General features: G+C 44.8%; 1 protein-coding gene across 1 annotated transcript; it reads left to right on the forward strand.

Moving 5' to 3' along the window:
• Positions 1–258: 258 nt before the first annotated feature.
• On the forward strand, positions 259–11,459 carry rrp12 (ribosomal RNA processing 12 homolog). The gene is made up of 34 exons (XM_083987847.1): positions 259–476; positions 1,170–1,399; positions 1,659–1,742; positions 1,849–1,925; positions 2,018–2,123; positions 2,476–2,592; positions 2,689–2,827; positions 2,924–3,051; positions 3,142–3,240; positions 3,326–3,417; positions 3,537–3,648; positions 3,770–3,870; positions 3,967–4,081; positions 4,175–4,317; positions 4,417–4,538; positions 4,628–4,692; positions 4,778–4,940; positions 5,046–5,200; positions 5,335–5,402; positions 6,411–6,504; positions 6,604–6,762; positions 6,882–6,962; positions 7,973–8,078; positions 8,179–8,286; positions 8,384–8,541; positions 8,621–8,712; positions 9,583–9,738; positions 9,855–10,018; positions 10,107–10,214; positions 10,299–10,345; positions 10,453–10,531; positions 10,681–10,748; positions 10,838–10,920; positions 11,028–11,459. Exons 1-34 carry the CDS (start codon positions 338–340, stop codon positions 11,128–11,130), a joined length of 3,861 nt encoding a protein of 1,286 aa, XP_083843973.1. The 5' UTR covers positions 259–337; the 3' UTR covers positions 11,131–11,459.
• The last annotated feature ends 249 nt before the right edge of the window (positions 11,460–11,708 follow it).

The following is an 11,708-nucleotide window of genomic DNA, read 5'->3' on the forward strand; positions in this document are numbered from 1 at the left end:
TTTACATTAGTAACATCCATAGACTGTAAACATCATGCAATCTCCATCAGCAGATGATGACTGGGCTGGCTGTTGTCAAGGAGATGGAGCTGCTGATTTCAGCAGTAGTTATGTTCCTATTTGTTTATTTATATATATATACATAGAATCTAATCATTTATTCTTATTTATATTAGTATATTATTATATTTGTGTCATGTCTGTCTCCTGTGCGCCCTCTACCGACGAACCGACACCACAGCAGACACGTGAGAGCCCCGTGACGTCACTCGTGTAGCGACAGAGTCATCTGCGGCTGCAGCAGAAAGTCTCTACGCGACTGTTTTCAACCCCGAAAATGGTCAAATCGGGGAAACTTCGCTCTGGGACGGGGTCGAAACTCAAACGCTGGAAGAAAGGACACAGCAGCGACTCAAACCCGCAGACGAGCCGGTTTAGACAGGCTGCTAAAAGCCGCTTCTTCAGCCGACCCACCGGTGAGTCTGCCTTTACACGTGGGTCTCGGTCGGTGCTAGTGCTAACGTTAGTTAGCGTTAGCATTTAACTTTGAGAGCCCAATAAAATACACAATGTTGTGTCATTATGTGTATCGACAATCCCAGTAGCGTTGTCAGTGGAGTATATCACTTAATGTATTTCTGTATTTTTCCTTGACACGTTTGAAATAACTGTCAGAACAACTGAAGTTTTTTAAATAACCAGCGTGTGTGTTTGTGTGTGTGTAAGTGCAAGTGTTAGTTTGTGTGTGTGAGAGAGTGAGACATGTAATCCTGTCTCTAAATTATGCCTAAATGGCTTCTAGGTTACAGTGGAGTAAATTGTCTGTTGAGCTGTATTGTATAATTGTAATACCGGTAGTATAAACAATTTGGCCATATTCACTTATGTTAGTTGGGTTTAGTCTGTACAACAGTGTCTGTGGTTTATTGCCCTGAGCTTGATGCTCAGCTGAAACTGCATAGAGCTCATAGGCCTCTAGGTCTTTGTTAATTTTGAAATCTGATGTTATTGATGTGTTGTTGACATCTAACAGACACAACTGTAGCTGTCATACTCCATGCCTGGCATGCTTCTCTGTTTATATATAATCCCTTAATTTAACAAAAAGCCAGGAATTTGGGTGTGGTCATCCTAATATAACAGTGCATCTCTTCTGTTTTCCCTCCCAGAAAAGAGTGATCTAACAGTAGACGCTCTCAAACTACACAATGAGCTGCAGGTTGGTCCACTGGAGCTCGGCTCAGGAAGCCGCAAAGATGCCTTCATGGATGAGGAGCCGGAGGAGGCGTTTTCAGAAAGAACCTCGGGCACCTTCCTCAGCGGCCTGTCGGACTGCTCCAACCTGACCTTCAGAAAGGTGCAGCGTTTCTGGGAGTCCAATTCAGCTGCTCATAAAGAGGTAGGAATCACACCGACGGGAGCTTATTCATTCACGACGCACGCCGTTAACACATGGTTTAAATGGACGTTGCGAGCGATGAGCTGTGTGTCATGTTTGCAATCTCTTGTTTTTATAAATTGAAATTGTTGGCGGTGTGTAAAAGTTGTTTGACATTTCTAGGAATTGATGCAGCGACGTAAACCTTTCATAACAAGTGTGTATATGCAAATCCATATTTTAGTGTAGTTGTAACATTGTCACTTCATGTGCCTCACAGATCTGTGCAGTTTTGGCCGCTGTTACTGAGGTGATCCGTGGTCAAGGAGGAAAAGAGACTGAAACAGAGTACTTTGCTGCTTTGGTGAGCTCAGCCTTTTGTTGTACTTTTTCTTTTAATAAGTTCACTAGTAACATTGATGAGTTTCGGTGCTGTTAATGAAAATGGAGCATGTCTGTGCTTTTCATAGATGACCACCCTGGAGGTTGTGGAAACAGCGGAGTCGCAGGCTGCTGTGGCGTACCTGCTCAACCTTGTCATGAAACGGTAGGACTTCCACACAACAAGCCCAGTTCCAGAACAGCTGATCAGATATGACAGGATTTTTAAAAATCTGATTGGTGTATTTTATTCTCCAGGGTTCCTGCTCCCGTGCTCATGTCTAAGTTTTCGGACACCACCAAGGTTCTGATGGATGTCATGTCTAAAGAGGCCACATCCGACGCCGCCTCAGCCCTTCGATGGGTGAGCAGATTTTGTCCTAGTTCATTTCTATTCTGAAAACTAGATACAGACAGATTTCTTTGTGCCCTGGCATTGTGTTTTCGTGTCATCTGTCTGTCCCATTCTCGTGAACACAGTAGCTCAGTAACGCTGTGAAGAATTCCTCTGAATCTGGCACAAATCTTTATTTAAGGACAAACTGATGAGATCAAAAGTCAAATGTCAAATCTCACACAGACTACATAAAACCCTTTTTTTTTTTTTGCCATAACTCAATAATTCGCACACCAGTTATGACAGAATTTCACACAAATGGCAAATGTGTTACTTTATTCCGGTTAAATCTGATGTAACCTACTGTTTGCATCTATAGATCCTGTCATGCTTGGCCACTTTGTTGAGGAAACAGGACGCATCTGTCTGGACTTATCCGTCCACTCTGCAGGCTTACCACGGCCTGCTCAGCTTCACAGTGCACAGCAAGCCTAAGGTCAGTGTTCGCCATCATCCTGAGTCGTTATGTTGAATTCAGCATCGAAGTGGATGCTAAAGTCTGATCATTTTTATGTCCACCTTTTCCTCTCAGGTACGCAGAGCAGCACAACAAGGTGTTTGCTCCGTTCTCAGAGGGAGCGACTTCCTGTTTACAGACAACGCACCAACGCATCACCCCGCTGCAGCCACCACAGCCAAGTTCTGCATCAAAGAAATGGAGCAGGCAGGAGGTAAAGTAACATGTTCATCCCCATACTTTGCTGATGCATCCATCTGTGTGGTGTGTACTTATTTTTATGCTTTTTTCTTTTTTCTGTACCCCTCAGGGAGCAAAGAGGACACCACTACACTTCATGTGCTGGGTCTTCTTAAGGAGTTGATGGGTACGTTTCCTCTGGGAGCCGTCAAGTCCTGTTGTGAGACGCTGCTGCGAGTGATGACACTCAGCCATGTGGTGAGAACACAAACACACTCACAGGTGCGGCCAGATACCTCGTTTGTTCATCTCCACGAATAATCATTCCACTTGTGTTTCTGTCCGTAGCTGGTGACGGCGAGTGCCATGCAGTCCTTCCATAAGTTGTTCAGCGGGAAGCCGAACGCTTCGACGCTCTCTCCAGAACTCAACGCGCAGATCATCACGGTGAGAGAACGCAAACAGAATGAGAGCATCGAAGGCCCCTTTTGATGAAACGCGGTGTGAAAACGTGTATTTTCTCCTCCCCCAGGCTCTGTACGACTACCTGCCCAGCGAGAACGACCTGCAGCCTCTGCTGGCCTGGCTTGCTGTCATGGAGAAGGCGCACATTCATTTGGCGGGGTAATGAGCTGTGCTCTCTCTCACAGCAGCGACAGTCTTTCTTGTGATCATGTAATTGTGTGTTTACCCGGTGGGATGATAAGTTATCAGTTTGTTTATCAGCGGTTTGTTTTGTCTAGCTTGCAGAGCTCTCTGAGTTTGGGTCACCTCCCTCGCCTCTTCTCCGCTGCCATGTCCTGCCTGTTGTCGCCTCTCCCACAAGTGGTTTCTGCAGCCACCAACACACTGAAGGTACAGAAATGAATCTCCAGGACATCTGTACACCCAGATAGAGCTGTTCTGGCTTGTTAAGGATTGCTCCGTTTCCCAGATGGAGAAGTCTGTACATGATTTATTTGTTTATCTTTCTCAGACTTTGTTGACCGAATGCGTCGCCCCCTGTTTGGATGAAATGGGCACCATCAGTGCCACAGCCTCTGCAGGAAATCCCTCCTATGTGTGCAAAATATTTCGGTAAATTCCCCAAGATAATCTCACTCGTTAGTCCTTCACTTTCTCCTGTCGAGGCCACATGCAGGCGCTCATCACGTGTGTGTTTGTGTGTTCCAGTATCGTAGAAGAAGGATTGTCTTATCGCTTCCACGCCTCCTGGCCATTTGTGATGCAGATCCTGGGCTGCTTCTATCGAGTCGCAGGGAAAAAAGCTCACTCCATCATGACAAAGGTATTTTTCATAAAATGTCAAAATAACACTGTGTGAAGAAAGAAAGGTAAACGTTTTGGCTGACTCTCTGTGTTGCTGTTGTTTCCCGGTCAGTCCCTGCAGTCCCTGGCAGACCTGCGCTCCACTCCTCAGTTCCCCTTCAGTGGAGAGTTGGACCTGGCCGTGGGAGGAGCTGTGGAGAGCATGGGGCCTGAAGTCTTGCTTGGTGCCGTTCCTCTCAACATCACTGGCTACAAGTAAAGAGAAACCCACACACACAGACACACATACAGTGGAGCAGCCTTTATGTATTTGTTGTGGTTTAATGAACTTTTTTCTTTTTTAATCGTCACCAGTGATGACTTGGAGTTCCCACGGAGCTGGCTGGTCCCGGTGATACGGGATCATGTGAAGAACACTCACCTTGGCTTCTTTAACTCTTATTTCCTCCCTCTGGCCACCACACTCAAGCAGAGAGGTAAACCAAATATGCGCTGGTTCCCCCTGACGGTTGCAAAACTGGGAAGGTGAATTTTCTTCCTCTGACTTTTCTTGTTTGTGTTGCAGCTGAGGAGCTGGAACAAGCAGGACAAAAACTGGAAGCCAAAGTCTACCAGACTTTACAGCTTCAGGTATTTTTAATAGACTTAACAGTATCCTGAGTACAAAGAGCCAGCGAATGAGTTATTCATTTATGTGTTCATGCTCATTTAACAGATGTGGACCATGCTCCCTGGTTTCTGTACTTGTCCTGTCGACCTGCTCGCATCCTTTAAAGGCATCGCCCGCACACTTGGTATGACTATTAATGAAAGACCAGACCTGAGGCTCATCGTGTGTCAGGCTCTGCGTACCATCATCAACAAGAGCTGCTCCACAGGTAGGACACACATGTTCAGAGAGACAGAGGCAGTGCACAGAAAACCGTTGCAGCTACTTCTCTTTAATCAAGCCATTTCAAATCTTGTCTGCTTTATGTCTGCAGAGGAAGAAAAGGTTGAAGTCGGCCGCTTCTCTAAGAACTTCCTTCCCATCCTTTTCAACGTGTACAGCCAGCAGCCTGCAGCAGGAGAGTCTGGCACCTACAGGATGGCGGTCCTGGACACCATCAAAGTCTACCTAACTGTCACTGAAACACCGGTCGGTGAAGTTCCCTGACACCTACTGAGTGCACATTGTTCTCATGTGGTTCAGTGATGAACCTATTTATGTCTGTTTACATAATTTCACATTTCCTCTGCTGGTGTGTCACTAATGAAATTGATCATCCTCAGATGAGCTGCACTTTCCTGCAAAAAGCTACAGACAGACTGAGCAGCACAGACACCAACGAGTTCACACGGTAGGACATGGATATACGGTTAATTAAAGCAGAAGTAAGCGATCCGGTCGTTTTGGCTAACTTCTTGTCAGCCGATGGAGTTAGCAGCAGTCCCCGCCCTCGTCATGGATCTATTGGTCCTCGTCCCTACGTCACCACATTCACGCGCATCCCTTGGCTGCACACACAGAGAGGACCGCCCCTTTATGCCGTTCTCTCTCCTCATTGGATAAGGTTGTAGGATGAAAGGAAAGTTTTCTCCTCGGCTTACAGCAGAGCAGAGTGACTGACAGACCCGTGTTTCAGACCAAACACTCTATGTAAGTGATTGCTGTCGGAAGATATAACTATTTAAGACTTATATTAACACAAATATTCCGCTTACTTCTGCTTTAATTAGGGCTGCACGATTAAGCATTTTCATTGTCATCGCAATGTCACACATCGCAAAGGTTGCCTGTAATACAATGAGTAAGTTTTATTTACAGGCGCACGTCATACCTGTAACCTGAGCTACATCGCTAGATGCAACATAACAACAATGGCAGATTTCTGTCTGGTCCCTCGGTTACCGCGCCTGAAACGCATCCACGCGGCATCAATCTGCATATTTGTTCTGGCATGACTCGTGTTTAGTCAACTTATAATGTTTGGAGTTTGTTTACAGCAGGGCAGCTTTCTGCTCTTCTTCTCTGTTTTTGGTGTATTTGTGTGGCGGTGTATTTGTGTGGCAGTGTTACAGCGCCCCTACAGGCTGGTGTATGTACTACAGTGTATTGAGTCGTTTTCAGAAAGACACAAGAACTGTTGGTTAATATGCACACATGAATATTTGCTTATATCACAAGTCATATCGCCATCGCGATATTGAACATTGTCATCGCACATCGGCTATTTTGCTGATATTGTACAGGCTTAGTTAATATATAACATTACCTCTGCTTTATTGGTTAGTGAAATATTTTAGAATAGAATAAATATCAGTGTGTTCATTCTTTGCTCCTCTTTCTCTGATTTCCTCCCTCTCAGGCTGGCAATGATGGACCTTGTGGTTGCCATGGCTCCCTTTGTAGATGAGGTCACCATGACTAAAACCTTTGAGCTGATACGGCCATATTTGGAGGTAAGTTCATACATGATGCTCTCAAATCAAACCTGTTGAATCCGAGTGTATTTCTTTGTAATTAAACAACTATGTGTCTCTTGGTGCTTTTGTTTTCAGACCAAAGATCAGGGCATGCAGAAGAAGGCGTACCGCGTGCTGGAGGAGATGTGTGGAGGCGAGAGGGAAGAGTGTAGATCGTTTGTTTTGGAAAATCTGGAAACACTCAAAGTCGTCCTGCTCGAGACTCTGAAAAACGCTTCTTCACCAGCAAAGAGGGTGAGACCACTGTGTAGAGAACGAGAGTTAACTCAGCCTTATATTGGATTGCATGTATTGATTTACAGTGCTGTCTGATTCAATCTTAATGTTTGTTTTTATCTGTTTTTTTTTCTCAGCCGAGACTGAAGTGTCTGAGCCACATTGTGGGAAGGCTCAATGAGGAACACAAAACCTTTATCACTGCACTGCTGCCCGAGGTACACACACACACACACACACACACACACACACACACACACACACACACACAAACACACACAAACGCAGAGAGTAGGACAGGACAGGATAGACTTTATTGTCCTGATGGGAAATTTGTCGGTGCCCATTCGACAAACAATAGTACAAAGACAACACATACATCCGGTCATAATAAAATACAACATAATAAAATACAATACGTCAGCACTTTCGACTTGACCTCAGTCAGATTGCACATGCCCATTTACATCATAAAAAAACAGAACAAATACACATTCACAGTAATACTGTGCCTAGCGTTCACAGCGGGCCTTTTATTTTTTTTCTCAGGTGATGAGTTTACATACACATAAGTCAATGCAAATGAGTGATTGAGCGAATATTCGCTCAGGCGAAAAATCGCAGGGGCTCCGAGCGACAGCGACAGAGCCAAAATTCGCTCATTGCTCAGGATGAGAAATCCCGAATCGACATCATTTCGCTGGTCGTCAGTCGCTTGCCGCTCAACACGGATTGGCTGCCGTAATCCCGGTGGTGCCGGTGTATACAGAGAGACATGGCAGTGGGCATCACCAAGCGAAAGGCGAGTCTGTGCCAAACTGACGAGTGATTGCAGCTGAGCGATACAGTGATAACAAAGGGGCGATACAAGCGACAGTGAAAAAATAAAAGGCCCCGGTGTGAACGCACCTTTAGACATTAACAGCAACAACAATGGCGCCTCCACATTCCAGCTTAGGTGTTGTTGAGGGCTTTAATGGACAGGGGGACAAAGGAGGTTTGTTGTGCTTACTGAGGGGGATTCTGTATCGTCTGTCTGTGGGGAGGAGCTGATATTCAGGGTGAAGAACACGAGTTGGGTCTGAAATTATTTTCTGTGCTTGTTTGATTATGGAATGTCGAAAAATGTCTTGAAGACTGTGATGTCGGTGGACTCCCATGATCTCCATGGCTGTTTGTATCACTGCTGTGCTGTGCATCATCTTCACGAGGTTGTTCTCTCTGTCAGGTGATTATTTGTACAAAGGAGGTGTCTGTTGGTGCTCGTAAGAACGCCTACAACCTGCTGGTGGACATCGGAAAGGCTTTTGTTCGCTTCTGCGGGAACACAAAAGGTAAATCACGTCGTCTTCTATTGTGTGTGTGTGCTTGTGTGAGGACACAAGTGTACCGTGAAGTTTTTAACATACAACTCGTCTTGTCCTCTTGTCTCAGATGCCTTGGAGGAGTTTTTGGTGTTGGTGTATGCAGGACTCACTGGCTCCGTCACCATGATCACCTGCACGGTGTTGGCGCTAACTCGATTAGTGTTCGAGTACAAAGGTAGGCCAGCTGAATGTGCGCTACTTCCTGTAGGTGCTTTTTAAACGCTTGTGTGTTTGTGAACTGGATTCAGTTTCGGGGCCTTTTCTCCCCTCAGACTCGATCGAGGTGGGCACCATGGAGCAGCTGCTGCACAACATCTGTCTGCTGCTGACGTCTCGCACCAGAGAGATAGTCAAAGCAGCTCTCAGCTTCATCAAAGTCATCCTCTTCATCATGGACCCGAAGACACTGGCTTCACATGTCACTGTCATGGTACGTAAGGTACAATCTTGTCCAGGATTAAAAAGAGGATTGTGCCGTCATTTAACAGAGGTTTCATTCTCGTTTCCAGATGGAGGGCGTCGGAAACATTAAGGACGATGTGAGGAGACACTTCAGAACAAAACTGAAGAACATCTTCACGAAATTTATCAGGAAGTTTGGGTGAGTGTTGCGTGCAATGCTTGGACATGCAACTCAAATGATCAGTCGCTCTTTTGGTGCTTCCACTGCATCAATAAATCACTTTACTAAAACAAAGCATGAGCAAAATCAACATTTTTTCGTGAAGAGGAATTTGTTTAATCATGGTTTGAATAGTCTGAGTAAACAGATTGTTTTCATTTGATGGACCTGAGAGAATGGTAACTGACACCCGCACGATTGTGTCAGCTGGAAACACTTGTGTTGTGTTGCAGGGCTGAATATACAGCACATTTGTTTGCACATTTTTGTCTTTTACATATATTTTCTCCGTGTGCATTGACCTCTCAGGGCCACCGTACTTCCAGGTGATGCACTGTATCCTCATGGGACCTGAAGGAATCGATTAATTTCATAGCTGCTTTTGATTTGGATCTAATATTCCATCATTAGCGATGCATCTGTTTGTCTTTTTGGTTTGAACAATGTCAGTTTGTTTGCTACCAACTAACCCTAAACAGACTTGTTGTAAACACAGCTGATGAAAGCACAGCATGGTGAATTTATTAGGAGATGTTAGTAGTAATAAAGTTGGCATACTAATCATATTGTGACATTGACAAAAGAGTGCTTTGTGCAGTAATGGCACCAGCTGTCGGCAGTGGTAGAGATGAACACAGCTGACTCCTCTTAAAGTGTTTAGGAATAGAGGTTAGAGCTGGTTCCACGTGTCCACATTGTGTCATTCTTAATATTCTTAGTATTTATATAAATTGTGATTTAACCTGTGTTCAGCAAACCTTTCTCTCCTCGGGGAAACTTGCAGTCGCATTATTACTTCTGTTTGTTACAGTGTTAGGTAATTGTCTGAGTGTCTGATGTGTTTTCCAGTTTTGAGCTGGTGAAGAGCATGCTGCCTGCAGAGCACCACAAGGTGCTCGTGAACATCCGCAAGGCCGAGGCTCGCACCAAGAGGAAGAAGCAGGTCTCTGAGCAGCAGGACGACTCTGAGAGCGAAGAGGAGGCGCCTAAAACAAAGGGCCAAAGGTTAGACCATCTTCTGCTCATAAACCCCCCTCTCCCTCCCTCCCTCCCTCCCTCCCTCCCTCCCTCATACACGCAGCCTTATCCTGCTTAATAACGTCCTGTCCTCTCCTATGAAGTATCGAGGACATCCTGGCAGAGTCAGACAGCGATTTGTCAGAGGATGAAGGAAAGGCACCGAAGAAAGCAGGGAAGCAGCAAAAGGGACGGGCGTGGCTCAAAGAAGGAGAGGAAGATGATCCGCTCAACTTCCTGGATCCTAAAGTTTCCCAGAGAGTGCTAGGTAACGGAGCCGCCTTAATTTCCTTTTCACGGTCGAATCTATCCTAGTTTTTCCTGTGGCGTTAACACGGGTTCCTTCTGTTCCTCAGCCACCAACCCAGAGCTGAAGAAGAGCGCCAAGGTAGCCCACGGCTTTAAAGTGACCTCAGACGGACGGCTGATCATTAAAGAAGATGAAGAAGATGTTAAAGATAAAGGTAAGAGCGATCCCCTCCTGTCCTGTTCGCATAGAGCCTCATGTATGAACAGACTGTGACGATGACCTGGTACTTTCCCCACAGACGAGGGAGAGATGAATGATATTCTAGAGGAGGCCGGAGTCAAGAGTGTGAGTATATTTGACACAGGGATTGCAGAGTTTACTTGTTGTTGTATAGATGTTTTTATTAATGTATTCATTTTTATTCATCATGTTTTTGTTTTGATCACCCTCAGAAAAAGACACAGAAAAGGAGGTTCAAAGATGACAACTTCGATGAGGACATGGACATTGAACCTCAATTAAAGTATAAAGGTATGATTATTACCAAATGTCCTCCTACATGGTCAAAAGAGATTATAGGTTTGGTTTTAGGCAAAAAAATCTGGGCAACTTTTACTTGAAGGCAAAGTGAGGAGCAGGGATTCTGACTAAGGCTTTTTACTGTTTTTATTTTCATTCAGCCGGAGGCTCGGGTATCCACAGACCTCTTGGAGGAGGCCAAGACGCCGGAGCTGATTACAAGTCAAAGGTGGGTTCTTATGATGTCTGACAGAAACACAGGCTGCAGGATTCTGCAGGAGTCTGTTTTTTATATATTTTTTATTTTACATCTTCCAGAAAGGAAAAGGAGACGTGAAGAAAGAAGGAAAGCTGGATCCTTACGCTTACATCCCTCTGAAGAAGGCCCAGCTCAATCGCAGGTATGAGCAGCGATTCACCGTAGAACTCAATAAACATCTCTGGAAAGAAACTCATTTATATAAAAATGTCAGACGCTCACATGTTTTATTTTCTTGTGTGTTAACAGGAAGCGTGCCAAGCTACAGGGCCAGTTCAAGGGCATGGTGAGAGGAGCCCAGAAGGGGGCGCTGTCAGGAAAGAAAATGCAGAAGAAAAAGAGGAAAGCCTGAGGAGCACATCTTATATAACTCAACGGACTTGAAATTTGTTGTGTGATGGCGTGTTGATAAACACTTACTAAAATATGGACATACCCCGTGGATGTGAGTGTGTCTGTGTGTGTTTCTGATAGACTGTCATTCAAGGTGAAACCGGTTTGTTTTTTAAACTCTAGAAAAGCTCCAGATGACATCACAGCTTTCACCACAGTCAGTAAGTGTGTGTACGAGTGTGTGTATGTGTGTGACAACAAACGCTGAATGTGCTGTTCCTGTCTTGATGGATATTGACTGATCAAATGGAAAATCATTCTTCTGTCAAATAAACTCATCAAATCTAATCTTGTTTTTGCCTCAGATTAAATCCACCCCCTGGTAATCTAAATACATGCATGTATTGAAATATGTAGACACACAGGCCTGTTATTGTGTTGTTTGGTCTCTTGAGGGCGCTGCTGACTGAATTATTTAGATGAAGCATTCATGAATGGTTTTAATTTGATTTAACTTCATTGTTAAAGCTGTTTTTAGATTGAATAGTAAAGAAAAATACAGTTTTTCCCCTTTTCCACATAGGCAGCCTGCAGTTA

The sequence above is a fragment of the Trachurus trachurus genome (assembly GCF_905171665.1).
Source record: "Trachurus trachurus genome assembly, chromosome: 15".
Lineage (NCBI taxonomy): Eukaryota > Metazoa > Chordata > Actinopteri > Carangiformes > Carangidae > Trachurus > Trachurus trachurus.

Coding starts and splice junctions, on each gene's coding strand:
- rrp12 (XM_083987847.1), top strand. CDS start 338: ATGGTCAAATCGGGGAAACTTCGCTCTGGGACGGGGTCGAAACTCAAA. Junction 2,828..2,923: donor AGAAATGGAGCAGGCAGGAG/GTAAAGTAACAT, acceptor TGTACCCCTCAG/GGAGCAAAGAGGACACCACT. Junction 3,871..3,966: donor TATGTGTGCAAAATATTTCG/GTAAATTCCCCA, acceptor TGTGTGTTCCAG/TATCGTAGAAGAAGGATTGT.